We start from the raw sequence: 17,737 nt of genomic DNA on the forward strand, positions 1-17,737 counted from the left end.
CAAACACTGCCTGAATGCCCCCACATGGATATGGGGAAGGGGGGGAGGCTTTGGGGGCCCACGGGGGTCCCGCTGCAGCCCCAGGGAGGTGACAGCAGCCAAGAAGGAACCCGGGAGAACCTCAGAGCCCCTCAAACCCCAGGCAGAGCTTCCTACTCAGCCAGAAGGGAAGAATCCCAGACTTAGAGAATTGTCAGGGTTGAAGTGGCCTCTGGAGATCATCCAGTCCAACCCCTGGTGGATTTGAGATCCGGAGGGTGCAAGTCCAGGGTGCTCTGACCCCCGGCCAGCACCAGGTACTGTTAACGATGATCCACAGGGAAACTGAGGCACGGAGCCCCACAGCCCCCCCCCCCCTAAAGAGCCCAGAGCTGAGTGGTGCCCCCACAGATATCCCTGCCTGTAACAGAGCACCCACAGCATCCAAGCAAACTAGACTGTGTTGTATTTACACTCATGGACAGGGAGGAAGGAACAGGGAAAAGGGCGGTGCTGGAGAAGCAGGCGGCTGTGGGCTTTCCCAACGGATCCATGGGAGCTGCTGCACTTCCTCGGGGCTGGTGGCTGCAATTCCTGCTTCCCTTGAGAGGGAGGGATCATCCTCAGCCAAAAGCTCAGTGGCAAACCCAGCCTGGCCACGCATCAGCTCTGTGCTGATGGGCCAGGTGTGTCCAGGGGTAACACGTGCAGCCACTTGCGTGCTCCAGACATAACGTCAATGTTATCCAGAAGGAAAAACCTGAGGAAAAGGCTGGTGAGAGGCAGCCTTGCTCCTCTCTGTGCTCTCTGTGCTGGAGGGGGGGGGGTTGCATCAGTTTGGGAGATCGGATGCTACCGGTAACACCACAGGATGGCTGGCAGCTGGCACAGCACACACTGCTTTGGCTGGAGCAGACTGGGAAAACCAAACACTCGGAAGGGTTCCCCCACCAGCACTGGGGCAGAACTGCCACAAGCAGGGCAGGAAAACAGCCCTTGGAAGGAAGGAGCTGCTGAGATTTCCCCTGGCTGGGCCTGCAGCTCTGCTCTCCCAACACTGAGGGAAATGCTTCCAAAGCGTGGGATGGCCAGCAGTGGGACAGAGGCTGCTGCTTGTCCCCCGGGACGCATCCGGATTTCTCTGCTTATGAGAGCCAGAGCTCTGTGGCCACAGCCCCGCTCCTGGTATTCCCAGGAATCCCCCGGGCATGGAAGAGGCTGTGGCTGTGCACCAGGAGCCTCTGCCTGAGCTCCAGGTCCTCCCAACAGAGCCCTCTGGGTGCTCTTTCTGGAGTGGTACTGAGATGGCATTTGCCTTTTCCTACACCTCCCTTCATGTGTGTGTGTGTGTGAGTGTGTGCACTCCCAGAGCCTTCCAAGTGCCTTTTGGGGTGCTTGAGGCCTCTGAGTATGTTCACTGTACCCCAAAGTTCTCCTTCTGCCTTCCCTTGCCCCCTGGAGCCCTCCCTGGGCCTTGCAGCACCTCAGGGAATTCTTGGAAGATCTCAGTGAGTCCAGAGTTCTCCAAGCACCCCTTCCTGCTCCCTGGGGCTCTCCACAGGTGTTTCTGAGCCCCCACCTGGACTTCTGGGTACCCTGGGACCCTACTCGTGACTCTCCCTGTGCCCCAGTCCCTCTGTCTGGCTTGCAGAGCATCTCCTGGGGACCTGGCCCCGCCTCTCATCCCACGGGGAGGGAGGAAGCAGGAGAGGGCAGCTGGGTGGGCTCCCCGAGCTCTCCCCATGGCCCACATGGGAGGAGGGGACCCCACTGTCACCTGGATGCAGGGGCAGGTCCAGAAGCAGAGGTGTGGGGACCTGAGCTTTTGTGCACAACCCTGATGAGAGTGACTCGTGTAAGGCAGAAGGCAGGGAGAGAGGAGAGAAGGGAGAGGAGAAAGGGGAGAGGAAAGACGGGAGAGAGGAGAGCAGGCACACGCAGCGCTGAGGGACACACACCTTGCTGGGAAAGCAGCCGGGGTGAACCAGGGGTGCTGAAGCAGGAGGCTGGAGCAGGGGTGTCCCTGGCTCCCTCCCTGCAGAGAGAGGCACAAGGCAGCAAGCGGAACCCCCTGGAAGGTCCTGCCCACGTCACTTCAAGCCACAAAATAACTTCCCTGTGCCAGCATAACTGCTCAACCCCCTTGGTGCTTCTCCAACAGCGTCACAGAGGGTGGGGAGGGGGGTCTGGGGTGTTGGAACTACAGAATCAACTTTTCTGCATCTGAGAGCAAACACGTCCCGGGGAGCAGACGGCAGCCTGGCTGCCAGGATCCCCCAGCTCCCGGGTTTACAGGCAGTGGGAACAGAGTCCAGAGGCTGCTCAGGGACTGCGGCCACAAGCCCTGGGTGGTCTGCAGGACTCAGAGCCGCCGGGAAGGGAGAGGCTGCCCGGCAGAGCCCGGCCGCTCACGCCGTGCAAACCACCCGGCAAGAGGCAAGTCCGAAGGTCTTAGCACTGGAGCAGCAGGGCAGGACGGTCCCTTTTCCTTTGGGAAGCTGGTTGAGAACACATCAGCTGAGCTGTGGCTGTCGGACAGGCAGGAAGGGAGAGGAGGAACACCAACTGACTGCTAGAGGTGCAAGGAGTCCCCATGTCCAGGTGCCGGTTCGTGTGCGCTGCCGGAGTCACCCTCGCACCACTGCAGGGGCTGGGAGGAGGAGGAGGAAGGCTGGGAGGAAGGGGAGGAGCACCAGGCCGCCTGGCTGCAGTTTGAGCTGCTCAGACCCCTTCACAACTTCTGGATCTTCTCGGCAATAACAATGGGGTTTTCCTTGCGGATCTTCTCGGCAGCTTCTGCCTTGTAGTCGTAGGGGCAGGCGTGCATGTCAGAGTACCGGTGAATGGCACAGAACAGGTTCCCGCAGCGGCAGTCGAAGCCTGAGGGGAGGAAGAGCAGGGACAAAGCCACATCAGGCCCCATCCAGCTGGGCAGGAAGGCGGCAGGGCCTGGCTCCTTCCTGCCATGCCAGGAAATGCCACCCATGCAGAGAGAGGGGCAGAGGAGGGGGGGCTGCTGTCCCCCACAGGCCAAAGGGACTTTTCATTTGGGGAAGGCCATGGGTGGCTCTTTGCTTTCCTCTGGCTCAGCAGCTCCGCGTGCTTTGGGCAGCCCCAGCTGTCACATGGTGGGAAATGCTCCCAGAGCAGCTGCTGTCCATGTTCCCCGGGGACAAGGGACATGCCAGGCACTGCAGAGTGCCAGATTGCTAATCCAGACCAGGCTCCCCAGGCAGCCTGAGCTGGAGCTGAGCCCTCCGAGCCAGTCCAGCTCCCCAGGGTCACACAGCAGCACCTGGACTGAACAGCAGCAAGCAGGGGAACTGTCACCATGTCAGGATCATGTTTGAGCTCCTTAGGCTTCAAAATTCCCAATGTAGTCACTTCACCCAGGGGCAATGCTCAGAGTGCACACTAACACAGCACCCTGGGAAACCAAGGCAGGGAGCGAGCAGGGCATGTGCTGCAGGACAGCAGGGAATCTTGCTGCCAGGGAATCATGCTCTGTCCCTTCACATCTTTCCAACTGCAGGCTGTAAAGCCCACAAACACCTTGCTCCAAGGTGCCAGTTTACTCCTCTTTGAGAGAACTCATTTTATCCTAAATGCCCTGAATTCACAGGAGTTCTCTGCAAGCTGAATCCTAAAGAAGGGAACTTCTCATAGTTTAAAGCTCTTAAGGAAACACTTATCCAGGAAAACAATCCTCTCTGCAACCTGAAGGCTGGGCACAGAGTACCCTGCCCAGTTCCAGGTTTATAAACCCACCCCTATTCTAGGACAGTGCCTGTGGATTTTCAGGCAAGCTTAGGTTAAAACTTCCCAGTCCAGACTTTGCCAAAGCCTCTTATATCCATGCAAACAGCCAGTCCCTGGCTGCTGGATGCATCAAGGAGGCTACAGAAGCAAGTGCTCTGCCAGAACAGCATGACCTGCACAGCTCCAGAGTTAACTTTTTTCCAGGGAAGCACTAAATGCCAGAGATAATTTAGGGGAATTATGATTTTATTAACAAACCACAGCCAAATGAATTGCTTCACTTTCCAGGAGCAGTTTTCCCACTGATAGCAGTGCCCTGACACCATCCCAGCACTTCTCTCTGGCTTTACAGGCTGCATGCTGAGAGCCATCCTGCTCTCAGGAAGCTAGGAGTGGAAATCAGGCAGCATTAACAAATGGGATGAGTCTTGGAGAGGGATTTTCCATTTGGGTCTAACTCAGTTCATGTCACTGTTACGAAAGCTTTACCGCAGACCTGACCGGGAGCAGATTCCGATCCACAGCGAGCTCTGCCTTCCTCTACAGCAGCTTTTGCCAAGAAGCAGAAACAACCAAGAGGTGCTGCTGCATCCAATCCTGCTTTCAAGGGCTGCCAGGACCCTGGCAGTGAGTGGGATGTTCCCCAGGCTGTTGCCTCAGCCAGTGCTGTCGCAGGTCGGAGCTCCCCTCCCTCCTCTCCTGCAGCACCAGGGCTCCAGGATGGATTTGGGGGCAACCTCCAGCCTCTGATCCCCCCAAACCGCAGCACTAGCAGATGTGCTCACAGGGCTCTCACTCTGGACTGCTTAGGGCACAGGGAAGCTGTCCCAGATCCAGGCACTTACCAGTCAGCCCAATCTTCTTCCGGCAGGTGAAGCAGCGATTCTTCTTCGGTTTCGGTTTTTCCGAAGCCGTCTTGCCCTCAGCCGTGTTCTGGGATATCTCAAGCAGGGTACCTGAAACAGAGGCAAGAGTTTTGCTACCCTTCTCGATAAACCAAACGTTCATTTTATTACAGGAGCTGCTTGAGGCTCTAATGACTCTCTGTGTGCACACTGCCCTGGCTGACATACCCCCAACTGTGAGATTTGCCTTGTTCCACAGAGATCTCCACCTCACAGCTTTCGCTCTGTTTCAAATGCCTTAAATCCAAGGCTGGAGTGGCCACTGGACAGTGACTGGATAGTCACTACAGCTCAGCTGCTGTACAGCAACACAGCTGTCAGCTGAGCCCACAGTTAATCTTCGTAGGGAGAAGAAAAAAGTTAACCCCTTGTAAGTACTACTGATTATTTTTGCTGACTCTTATGTAAGTGTTCCCCATATGTAGGTCTTAGAACGCTTTACACAGATATCCATCACTGCCTCTAATCTACCAAAGGGAAAACTGAGCTCTCAAAGCCAGATTGTTAAAGGTCACTGATGCTTAGCAGGATTTCCTCCAGCACCTAAGCAGGTTAGAGAAGTCAACAGAAGGGAGCGAGCACCTGTGGTGCAGGCTGCTCTGAGGAGACGAAACAGAGACAGCTTTGTGGAGCTGACCCTAAACAGCCTCCTAAAAACTACACAGGCAGAAGAAAGGGGCAGGCTCTCCCAAGCCTCTTTTTACGGTCTCTCACCTGCCTGTTGTAAATTGTCTCCTGGGCTTGCAGGCAAGGGATTACCAAACCCAAAATGCCCAGCCATGTGTGGTGACTAGAGCCTGGCTTTTCAGCAACCAACAGCTCCTGGGTTTTTTTAGCTTTCAATGCAAGCAAGCTGTCAGCTGAGCAAAGGAGGGTGTCTGCATGCAGGATCACGGGCTTATGGCATCAGCTGGAGGATGTGCCATGCTGGGCAACAACTCTGGTGTGCCTCAATCACGTCAGGGCACCCACTGTGTAACACTCCCCCAAGGGACAGGTGCCCCCATCACACGGGGTGACAACAACGGGCCTCCACTACCCCCAGGCACTGTCACAAACGAGTCTCCTTTCTCCAAGACTCCGATGGATCCGTCTCCCTTCCTCCCCCTCGGGAGCTGGCAGGGGAGTGCCGCCAGCAGCAGCCACGTCAGGCTGTGGGACGCTCCGGGCTCGCTGCCATTCCCTGGGAGAGGCGTCATGGAAGATTATCCTCCTGCCAGCCACTCGAGGGCTGGCAGCCACTCAGCCCTCAGCCCACAGAGAAATCTCTATCAGCCTGCCCTCAGGCACAGCATTTGCTCTCCTCCCTGTCACCAAAACAAGAGTTTCCTCTTCAGCTCTTAGGTGTGCCTTTACACGGGAGGGGACACACCCCGGGGTCAGCAGCCGTCCCTGCTGCTCCAGTGGACTCCTGAGCTCGGTGCCACTCAGACCTGTGCAAAGGCCAAAACAACCACCCTACCTGATGAGGAAGAAGCTGATGAGGCTTCATCTGTCTTGCTGAATTCCTCTGTCTCATTGCTGGTTTCCTCTCTGGATATGCTCATGGCCGTCATCTGATGGGTCACAGGAGTCTGAGCGCTGGGAGCATGTGCAGCAGACAAACAAAAAGAGAAAACACAACTATCATCATTTGATGGACAGTTATGTGGGAGAGACCTTCAGCCCATAGAGTTTATTTCCTTATATTCAAAAGTAGGTCAGGAGTACAGCAGGTCAATTCCCGAGAAGATCTGGGATCAAAGTTCTTTATAGACATAAATGGAACGAATCTGTGATGATCTCAGTTTCCTCTTCCACCCAATTATATCTCAAAGCCCATCCAAACAAGTCCAGGGGCAGGGAAACAGAGCTATGAGTCAGGGCTGTAATGTGATGGTAGTTCAGGGCAGCTCTGTCTTCCTTCCCATCAAACAGACCCAAGGTCTCTAATCCTGCTGTCACAGCTTCCAGACTGGGTCAACAGCAGGTGCTTTCACTTAGAATCACATGATATCCTGAGTTGATGATCCTCATGATCCTTTCAAGTCCAACTCTTGACCCTGCACAGGAAAACCCCAAAAATCCCACTGCTTGCGACTGACTGAGCAGAAATCGAACAGCTGAACAGAGCCAGGGACAGACAAGGTGCACTGGCTCCAGGAGATCCAAGATGCCACTGAATCTACCACCAACCCTCTGGTACACATCAGACAGCAGCAGCAGCAGGGACATCTCAATCTTACAAATAAACCAGAGTCACAATGCAGACCTTACCCAGCTCATTTACAGACTGGCCACATGAAGGATGACAGCCTGTCCCTTGTATCCCAGAGCTGGATTTTATAGCAGGGTTTAGATCCCCTCCTCTCCAGACTCTGCCTCTACCTGGCTTTTGCATCCTCAGGTGTGGAGTCTCCCTCCGCGCGTTGTCCTGCGATCGCCTCGGAAGCCATGGGGCTGCTGCTGGGACCACTGGGTGCTACAACACAAGGGCAGGCTTGGTCAAGTCTCTGAGAAGTGTCAGCAAGTTCCTCAGGTGCTTGACAGCCAAGGAGAAAGCAGAATGAGCACTTCCAGCAGGTTTCATGCTCCTGTTCCCTACTGGAGCTGGGAAAGCACACCCCTGTTGGGATCACTCCCATATCCCTGTTCCTACACCCTCCCCTCCAAATTTGTGCATGGGACTCTGTGGGGTTAACATACCAGGGCTGTCTGGATCCTGAACCCAATGGCACTTTGCAACTTCTCCAAGGTCTAAGAACCAGATCCTCATCTGCTGAAAGGAACCAGCTTCAGCAGACACGTGTGGGTTTGCGTCAGCTGAGGATCTAAGTTGGGGTCTTAAGAAAAACTCTTTGTCAAGAAAAGTCACGTTCCTTAGCATATTTTGTGTGGGTGACTCGAGGAAAGCCATGATTACCCTCAGGAATAAACTGTGGAAGAACCCTCAGAGGCATTTCTCACTCTGTACATGGGGCATCTGCATAAACCCCCAGCAAAAGAAATCCCTGCTCAAGTTGCAAAGAGCATCCTTCCCCTGCTCCCATCCCGACTGCAGGAAACAAAAAAAGTCAAGTCACACTGTTAAGGTAAGAAAATGATAGAGATAGGCCAAATAAAAGTTCATTGTGGGGCTTTGTCATGGTTCCCAGCAGTCAGCTCCTACCTCAGGGAGCAGGAAATAGCTAAAAGCTGGGATCGCCATTAGCACACGTGAAATTTTACAGTCTACTGGAAGGTGCTGGCTGGGTTCATAAACTGGTGAGACTGGGAAGAAAACAACTGCCCCACCTGACAGGGAACAGAAATGCTCGAGGGCTTGGGTCCTTGACCTAGAACCTTGGGTATGCATGGAAAGGGAAAGACGATTTTTACCAGGAGGGAGTAAATCTGCTGGCAGCCAGGTACCAGTGCCGTGCTCTGTCACAGTTGCTGAACACAGTTTGTATCCAGACACCCATTTAAGACAGATTTCAAAAAAAAAATCCTCTACCTGGAGGGCTTATCCGGTCACTGCTCTGCTGCCTCTGCAGGAACTCCTTATAGCACACGGAGCACATCCCGTTGGTGCGGGGGCTGCCATAGAACCCGCAGCCCGTGGTACACAGCAGAGGCACCTGCGTCTGGTTTGTCTCCTGAGCCATCCTCGCTCCTCCGAGGCGCCGAGCTACAACCAGGAAGCAAAAATAAACCCGGGACAGCTGTGAGGGCCAGAGCGCTCGGGCATTGTGTGCTGCAGCTGATCAGGAAGGAGCACAAAGGATCCCAAGAGAGCCCGGTTCCCGCACGTGCACAACAACACGACCCCAGGCCCTCGAGCGCTCGGGGCTCCTAAAATCCGTGTCCTGGGGCCCTGAGCCACCCCCAGAGCTCAGCGGCCAGGAGTTGCCCAGAGTCAGACTGGAAAGCCAACAGGAATTGGCTCCTGGTTCTCTCTCCTGCACCATGAGGTTCCCTACACTCCCGGTGACAGACGAGCACATCAGACCCGAACAATCTGCTCTCCACCGGTACGAGATGAGCCCCCACAGCACTACTGATGCCCCCTGTGAACACCCACACCTCCAACGCCCAGTGCAGGCCCAGTCAGTCACATTTTGGTTTTCATTTCAAGCCTGGTTCAGTTTTTTAATTCTCAGGAAGATGACGCAAGCGATGCAAAAAGAACCCACTGACGCTCTGTTCTGACATACGTGGGTAAGGGGAACATTAACATGGTTAGGCTGGAAATAAGGATACTGTTTTCTTTCCAGCAGTAAGATGCAATTCCAGAACACCTTCCCAGGAAAAACAGCTGACACAGTGGAACCTGATTTTAAATTTAATCTTAATAATTTCTCTCTGGATTACATGCAGTTACCTCCAACCCCAGGAATCGGCCCCTTCCAGCCACACACGGTGTAGCATTTACAGGGCCAAACCCACCGCAGCGCTCCAAATGAGAACCATGAGGCACAAACAAAAACCACACACAATTCCAATGTGTGTGGACAACGTGGCTGCAGCCAGTCTAGCTCTGACACAGAACAAGGGGAGAGGATGTGTGCAGGACCATGGTGGGTGCGGGTGGCTCCAGCTCGGGCACAAAGCCACGGCGTTGGTACCAGGAGCTCCCAGCAGTGCTGCCTTTGTGGGATACACAAAGTACCCACCACATCCCAGCCAGCTCTGCCGCTTCCCTTCCTGCTCCTACAAAACTTGCTTCACCAAGGGAATAAACAAGAGGAACACGAAACCATTACCCTGCCAAGGAGCGCTCCCGTGGGACGGAACCGGATCACCTCTGGTTTATTCCTCCTCGTCCTCAGCTGGGGGATGCGGGTTTCGGCTCCGCACCCGGGGGTCCCTCGCAGCGCTCAGACCAGCGCTCCCATCACCGCACCGGGATCCTCCCGGCCCGAACCGGCCTCTCCTCGGGCACTCGCAGCGAGGGCAGCCCCGGTAGCAGTGGATCCCTCGGGGGTCCCGGCTGGCGCCCGCTGCCACACGGACAAACCTTCGGGAGCTGCTGTCGATCGAGCGTCCCTGCAGAAAGAAGGGGCCGCGGGCTCAGCCCTCCCCGAGCGCCGCACGGCCCAGCCGGCCGGCCGGCCCGAGCCGCGGCCCCCGCCGTGCCCGGGCGGCCCGGAGTGGCCGGGACCCCCCTCCCGGCCGGGGAGAGACCCCCGCCCGCCCCCTCCCGCGGCTGGCCGCGGCCCGCCACCCCCCCCCCCGCGGCCGGGCGCCGCGCCCCGCTCCCGGCCCCCGGCGCTAATCGAGGCCGAGGCTCCGCGGCCTGCGCGGAGCGGGAGCCCCGGGCCGGGCCCCGCTCGCCGGGCCCCACTCACCGGCGGCGGAGGAGGGCGGGCGGCCCCGGGCCGGGCCGGGCCGGCCCCGGGAGGCTCAGGCGGGCGGCGGGCAGGGAGCGCTGCCGGGAAACATGGCGGGCGCGGGCCCCGAGCGCCTCCCCCGGGGAGGGCCCGGGACGGGGGGGACGGGACGGGGGGGACGCGAGGCCTGGGACGGCGCCGGGGGTGGAGGTGTGCCCCGGGGACGGGGGGCGATAGGCTGTGACACCCCCCGGGTACAGGGGAGGGGGTGTAGGGGAGGGGGCTGGAGTGTGGGTGTGCTCCAGCAATAGGGGAGGGGGCTGAGAACCGCCGGCTGTAAGGACAAGAGTAAAGGTGTGCTCCGGGAATAGCGGAGAGGGCTGTGACACCTCCCTCCCCCGGCTGTAGGGACTGGGGCATAGGGGAGGGAGCTGGGGTATTGGTGTGCTTCAGCAATAGGGGAGAGGGCTGTGACCCCCTGGTTATAGGGACTGGGGTATAGGTGTGCCCTGGCTGTAAGGGAGGGAGCTCTGACCCCCTTGGCTATCGGGCGGGGTTATAGGTGTGCCCCATCTATAGCTGAGGAGGTTGAGACCCTCCTGTGGGTCTGTCGGGTGGGACACAGCCAGACTCGCCTGTAGAGAGAGGGATCTGGGAGCCCCTGCTGGAGGGGCTGGGTCACAATCAGACCCAGGCTGTAGGAAGGGGGCGAGACCCTTGTCCCTCAGCTATAGGGGCTGGGACGCAGATATTCCATGACTCTAGAGCCTGGGACACTGCGGGGGCTTCAGCTGTAGGGCAGAGGACTGGGGACATGGCTGTAGCTTCTGGGGGGACAGCACTCTGCTCCCACCCCATCCACAGGGGCGGGATGCAGCCGGCTCTACCCCAGCGGTAGGAGCGGGGCTGGGACCCCCAGCTCTGGGGTCTGGGGCCGTACACCGTCCATAGTGAATATGGGTGGGATGCTTCAGGGGTCTCCAGCTGGAAAGAACTCCCGGCTACAAACCGTTCCTGTCGCTCTTCACCAAGCACTGGATGATGTGCGGGTTTATTCAATCAAAGCTTTGCTCAGGTGGCCCAGCTGGTCACTGGGCCGATTCACTTCTGAGCTCGTGTGCCCAGCCCTGAATCCAGGACTCCCCTCCGAGCCCGCGTGTCTGTGCCGGGGGTCCAGGACTCTCCTCCGAGCCCGTGCCAGGGGTCCAGTCCTCGCCACGGCCATCGCGATGGGGTTCCCCGGGGATGACCCCGCAGGAGAAAACGCCCGCTGCCAGCTGTGCTGGGGCTGGGGAACACCGAGGAGCAAAACCCCCGGAGAGCCACGGCCGAGCCCTGCTCGGGAGTCTCCCCAGCACCTCCCTGCCCAGGGGGACTACAAAGTGCTTTACCCTGAGCTTCGGCGGGCTGGGCGCGGGGTTCGGCTCGGTTTTGGTTTGAGGAGAGGCGCGGGCCGGGCTCCGCTCTCGGGGTGCCCTTGCGGGAACCTTCGGGGCAGCACAAAGGTCCTTGCCGGGACATGTTGGGGCATTTCCCACCCCGGGCACCCCCGGGCCGGGGCCGGCGGCCACCAGGTGGCACCAGGAACCCACGGACGTGGGCGCAGGGACCCGCAGAGGGTGGGCGCACAGGTACCCATAGAGGTGGGCGCACAGGTACCCATAGAGGTGGGCACACAGGTACCTAGGGATGGTGGGCGCACAGGTACCCATAGAGGTGGGCACACAGGTACCCATAGAGGTGGGCACACAGGTACCTAGGGATGGTGGGCGCACAGGTACTTAGGGATGGTGGGCGCACAGGTACTTAGGGATGGTGGGCACACAGGTACCCATAGAGGTGGGCACACAGGTACCTAGGGATGGTGGGCGCACAGGTACCCATAGAGGTGGGCACACAGGTACCTAGGGATGGTGGGCGCACAGGTACTTAGGGATGGTGGGCGCACAGGTACCTAGGGATGGTGGGCACACAGGTACCCATAGAGGTGGGCACACAGGTACCTAGGGATGGTGGGTGCACAGGTACCCATAGAGGTGGGCACACAGGTACCTAGGGATGGTGGGCGCGCAGGTACCCATAGAGGTGGGCACACAGGTATCTAGGGATGGTGGGCGCGCAGGGACCCGCAGAGGGTGGGCACACAGGTACCCATAGAGGTGGGCACACAGGTACCTAGGGATGGTGGGCGCGCAGGTACCCATAGAGGTGGGCACACAGGTATCTAGGGATGGTGGGCACACAGGTACCTAGGGATGGTGGGCACACAGGTACCCATAGAGGTGGGCACACAGGTGCCATGGGATGGTGGGCACACAGATACCCATAGAGGTGGGCACACAGGTACCTAGGGATGGTGGGTGCACAGGTTCCCATAGGGGTGGGCACACAGGTACCCATAGAGGTGGGCACACAGGTACATAGGAGATCGTGGGTGCACAAGTACCTGGGGAAGGTGAAAGCACAGATAGATACACGGGATGGTGAGTGCACAGGTACCCACCCAGAGTGGGCACACGGGTTCCCATAAAGGTGGGCACACAGTTACCTGGGGATGGTGAATGCACAGGGAAGGTTTGTGTGTGAGTAAGCAGGGAAGGTGTGTGCCCTGGTAATGGAGGGGGTGGGCGTAGAGGTGCCCGTAAAAGGCGAGGGCACAAGTAACTCATGCACTCTCACCTGCAGCCTCCCAGGCATGCCTTGCTCACTGCCAGCCCCATGCTCCAGCCAACCCTACAGAGGGGGTCTCTGGACCCTATTTTGTTAATGAGGGCCGCTCAGCTAACAAGGCTCCCTTGGCTAATGAGAGTCCCTTGGCTATTGCAGACCTGGGGTCCTGGGGCTGCCAGCTCCAGCACAAAGTGCCCCTGGCTCTTGGGGCTCCCCATGCACCCTCTGGTGCTGCTGTCCCGCTCCCTAGGCCCTTCAGCTTTGGGGATCAGGGCACCTTTTGGGGGGACAAAGCCCCAGCAGCCCGGCTGGGTAGGTGGAGCACAAGGGCTGCTCTGTGAGAGCAGTTACAAGGGGACTGGGAGGTCCCTGACCTTGGGGACTCTGAGGTCCCACCTGTGGCCAGGGCAGCATGGCAGGAGCTGGGGACACCTTGCTGGAGAGGCGGAGGGCACGCAGAGCAGGGCAGGCCGGGCAGTGGGATATTAATACACATCTTCCCGTGATGCTCTGGCACAATTTTCAGAGCCAAAGCCGGAGGGAGTTCCTGGCCGACACAGCCCGGGTTTGTCCCTTCCCCACTCCGCTCTCCCCTCACCCCCAGATCCGCCGGTCCCCCACCCCTGTGGCTCTCACAGCACCAGGACATGTTGCTGGAGCATCGTCTCCATCTGTCCTTGAGCCGTGGGAGAGGAGAGGAGGGGAGAGGAGAGGGGAGCTGCCTCCATCCCTGCCGGCATCAGCCCTCTCCACAGCATCTTCTCCGCCTGGGTTATCTAATGGCTGTGGCAAAGCCTTTAAATGTCACCCACTAAAGAGCACGACGGCGTCCGGGAAGGGAGGGGAGGCTGGGCGAAACAGGATGGGAGAAACAGGAGCAAAACAGTATCGATTTCCAGCCAATTATCACTGTTATCAAAGCAGAGCAATTAAAGGATGACAAACCCAAGATCGCCAGTAGCCGGCTGCCCCTCCGAGGCGAGGCGCGGGCTCACCAGCTCTGTCAAACACACACAAGTACTCAAACACATCCAATGCCTCCGTGCGTGTGTGCCCGGGTGTGCTCGGAGCACACGCGTGTGCTCACACACAGACGCGCGCAGGGGTCCTGAGCTCCGCGGCGTCTGCTGAGCTTGTTTTCCCCGTGGAGTTAATCTCCCCAGCCCGCTTCACTGCCTCGCTCTCCGTGCAGCCAAGATGTGCCTCCATCTGGCTCTCGCAGAGCCCAGGGAGGGTGGAGGGCGCTGGGGACGGCTGGCAAAGCACTGCCCGCGGCTCTCGCCCGACGAGGGGCTGGAGCTGCGGGAATTTAGCTCATATCTCCTCCTCAGGTCGTTTAAAATATTTTCTCCTCGTGTGCCCATCCCTCCTTCTCCCTCCTCCTTCCCGCTGCCCCAAGGCGCGGGGACTGGCTCCGACCCTGCTGCGCCTCAGGGCTCTCCCAGGCTGCCAGCCGGGCACTCGCCCTACGGCTTCTTACGCTCGTGCAGGATGGATGTCCGAGTAACACAGCTCCGAATTACACCATCCCTGATACTCGGCTCGTTCAGCTGGAGCAGAGGAGACTGAGGGGAGGCTCCTGGGGGCTGCAGCTCCTCCCGAGGGGAGGCGGAGGGGCAGGGGCTGAGCTCTGCTCTGGGACAGGGACAGGAGCCCAGGGAACGGCTGGAGCTGGGTCAGGGCTGGGCATGGAGCTCAGGGAAAGGTTCTTCCCCCCGAGGCTGCTGGGCACTGCCCAGGCTCCCCAGGGAATGGTCCCGGCCCCGAGGCTGCCAGAGCTGCAGGAGCGTTTGGACAGCGCTCTCAGGGATGCCCAGGGTGGGGTTGTTGGGGTGTCTGTGCAGGGACACAAGCTGGACTCAATGATCCTTGTTAGTCTTTTTCCACTCGGGATATTCCACGATTTTATGATTCTATGATTCCATGACTGGTGGGTGGTGTTTGGGAACACCAAAGATGCCAGCAGGGACCAGATCCCTGGCTCAAAATGCAGCCCAGAGCAGTAATAGGGGTTACTCATCAGCCATACACTGTGTCACAGCACAGTGATCCAGTGGCCCTGGCACAGGGTGCCCAGAGCAGCTGGGGCTGCCCCTGGATCCCTGGAAGTGTCCAAGGCCAGGTTGCACAGGGCTTGGAGCAGCCTGGGACAGTGGAAGGTGTCCCTGCCCATGGCAGGGGTGGCACTGGATGGGCTTTGAGGTCCCTCCCAACCCAAGCCAGTCTGGGGTTGTCCAAACACCCGCTGTGTACAGCTTGAGACGTGGCAGTGTGGTTCCAGCACTGGGAGGGTCAAACCCAAAGCCAGGGTCAATCCTAGGTTGGGCAGACCCCAAAGCCTCCCCTTCCTGGCCTGGCAGCCTTGTCTCCAAGGGCTGTGCTACCCACATCCAGTGGCACAGCTCGAGACCAGCATCTCCAGCAGCCACCCCAGCATCTGGGGAGGAAGGAGAACTAGGAGCTGGTCCTATTGCCTGGGAGGGAGTTTATATGGGAAACCATGGAGGCTGGCAATGGCAGGAGCCCTGTGCTCCTCGTCTGGCCTTGGCCACACTTCTCTGCATCTCAGGAGCCCCATGCCAGCCTTCACCACTGAGAATTGCTGCTTCCCCAGGGAATGAGCAGGACCTGAGCCCTGACCTGGCCACTGGTCATCCACACTCCCCTGTCCCCTGGATCCCGGCCGTGCACAGCTAACACATTAACCTAGTGCTGCGCCAGCCCCCGGCCCCGCGCTCCCTGCCTGCGTGACACACATCTGGGTGAGCAGAGAGGTGTAGGGGGGCATCAAATCCTTTTAAAAGGCTCAGTGGGTTAGAAACCCCCTTGCAATTACCACCTTCTCCTTGTCTGGCGCACACAAAGGACTCTCCGGGGCGCTGGGCATGTTCCTGACAAACCCAACACAGCCGCGGGAGCCGGGAGGAAGGGACGGATGCAGGAGCCTTTTCAGGCACTGCTATTTGGTTGCAAACTGCTTAATTTCCTGAACAAAATGATATTTTTGTTGTTGTTGTTGTTTTGATGGAAAGGACAGCACTTTTTTGGCATGGTACAATCCCAGGGCTATTCATCCGTCACCACAGCAACGAGCTCCATCAATGGCCATCTGAGATTGCGGATGATTAGAGACAACATGTAAAAGGTGGAAGACGCTGGGCACCTCACAAACCTCATCTTCCCAAATGACTTGAATTATCCTCATTATTTCTCCCCGGCCAATTCTCTCCCCGGTCCGCAGGAGACGTCGCTGTTATATAAACACGGGAAGAGCCAAGTTATGAGAGCAGGCGGATGAGAAGGGAATGGTCCCTTCTGGCGGGGACTGACCTGGAAAGCTCATGACATGGAGGATGAACCCTCCGAGGTGCTCAGGGAGTTCTTCCCATGCCTGGAAGGGCCACACAGGAGTGGGGCCACACCGCTGTCGGGGCAGTGGGGATCATGGCTGAGCCTTGGGGTGGGGTGACCATGGCCTCTGCTTTTCCCTCGTCCTGCAGGACCTCCTGCAACTCTTCCCTGAACTGTGCCAATCCATTCTGGGGACACAGTGAGGAGCTTCGTGTTGGTTTGCTCTTGTAGAACTTCAAGGACCCAGCCCATCACCACCACCAGTTTTTGGGGTAAACCAGGGAGAAAGAGGTCACTGGAGCCTGGCGAAGGTGTGGCACGTCCCAGCAGAGGGACTTCCTGTGGTGACAGGGTCCTGAAACATGGCAGCCCTGAAACTTTAATGCCCACCTGCAATATTCATGGTGCTTTCGACGGCAGCAAGGCAGGAATTGTGCAGAGCAGCCTGAATATTTCATGGGTGGCTCTGCACTGGGATTTTGGGGATGGTTTGCTCCACTACCACCGCAGCCCCACCCTGCCACGGAGTCTGAGCTATCCGGTGTGGAGGAAGAGTGATGACACCCTGATTTGCAGCCAAAGAGTCCCTCAAAAATAATCAGTGCATGTTTTGGCCCCTGCCCAGGGTGAGAGGAGAGGTCATGTCCTTTTGGGCATTTCCCTGCTTTGGGGGGATCAGGAGACCCCAGGTGCCAGGCTGTGGGTCTCCAGGGTGACCTCCCAAACTGGCTTTGGTGAATGTCCCCCACTCTGAGTCCCAGAGCACCACAGAGGTGCCTCGAGTGCCCACCCTGGGCTGGGCTGTCCTGGGGTCACTATGAGGGACAGGGAGAGCAGCTGTCCCCAGTCCTGTCCTCTGTGACTGTTGTAGGGTTGTTCCCTTGCTAGAGGTCCTTGTCCCAAGGCCATGTAGCAGCACAGGAGGTGACGGCCACACAGGTGGCTGGGATCCAGGTTAGCTCTCCATTGGGACATCCCCACTGTGAGCCAGGTGCTCACAGCCGGTGTTACACAGGATCCTGACCTGAACCGACCCAGGCCAGGATGGCAAAAGGTCCCCAGCCCAGTGACACCACAGTGGTGGGGGAGGTGATGGTGACAACATCAGCGATCTCTGCAGACGGTGAGAACATCAGGTGAGAGCAGCCCCTCCCCAGCCCCTCTCTAGCCCTTCCTGAGCACTCCTTGCCTGCTCTGCAGCAGCTTTGGGGGGCTGCTGGGGGGTGGCTGCCTCTGAAGTCCCCTTAGCTGGAGTCCTGAGGGCAGCAGAGCCCCCCCATGGCAGGGACAGGGCTCAAGCACCCTCATGGTTCCAACGATGCCCCAGAGCCACCAGCTCTGCAGAGCCCATCATGGTGCACATCCCTTCCTCACTCTGTGCCTCAGTTTCCCCTCTGTATTCTGGGGATGGGCCCTCTCTCCAGGGTGTTTTCCAAGACCACAGGCAAGAGAATGAGATATCCATGGGCTCCTGACTCCATCCAGGGCCAGATCCAAGCCCTGAGCACACTGATGGGAAGGGTGGCCACGGCACACGAGTGCCCATCCTTCTCTTCACCCACTGGAGTGGCACAAGGAGGCAGAGGGTAGGTGCTTCCCCTGGGCTCAGCACCAGGCAGGATCAGCTTTGCTTCCCTTCTGGAAGGATGTTGGGGCTTGTCCTTCGAGCAGGGGGTTGGGGTACTGCTGTCACCTCCCCTGAATGGCTCCTGAGGAGCAGGGACATGAGGGACAGCTCTGCCCCAGTGAGGGAAGGTGACTGTCCTTGGGGCAGTGGTTGGT

At 58.4% G+C, this 17,737-nt stretch overlaps 1 protein-coding gene across 1 annotated transcript; it reads right to left on the reverse strand.

Moving 5' to 3' along the window:
- Positions 1-422: 422 nt before the first annotated feature.
- LOC138099664 (AN1-type zinc finger protein 5-like) lies at positions 423-10,066 on the reverse strand. The gene is made up of 7 exons (XM_068997059.1): positions 9,953-10,066; positions 9,368-9,650; positions 8,119-8,292; positions 7,011-7,104; positions 6,106-6,224; positions 4,584-4,694; positions 423-2,859 (listed from the first exon to the last, which is right to left on the reverse strand). The coding sequence occupies exons 3-7, from the start codon at positions 8,267-8,269 to the stop codon at positions 2,711-2,713; spliced, it is 624 nt and encodes a 207-aa protein (XP_068853160.1). The 5' UTR covers positions 8,270-8,292; positions 9,368-9,650; positions 9,953-10,066; the 3' UTR covers positions 423-2,710.
- Positions 10,067-17,737: the final 7,671 nt, after the last annotated feature.

This window comes from Aphelocoma coerulescens, chromosome 28 (assembly GCF_041296385.1).
Source record: "Aphelocoma coerulescens isolate FSJ_1873_10779 chromosome 28, UR_Acoe_1.0, whole genome shotgun sequence".
In the NCBI taxonomy this organism is placed as follows: domain Eukaryota; kingdom Metazoa; phylum Chordata; class Aves; order Passeriformes; family Corvidae; genus Aphelocoma; species Aphelocoma coerulescens.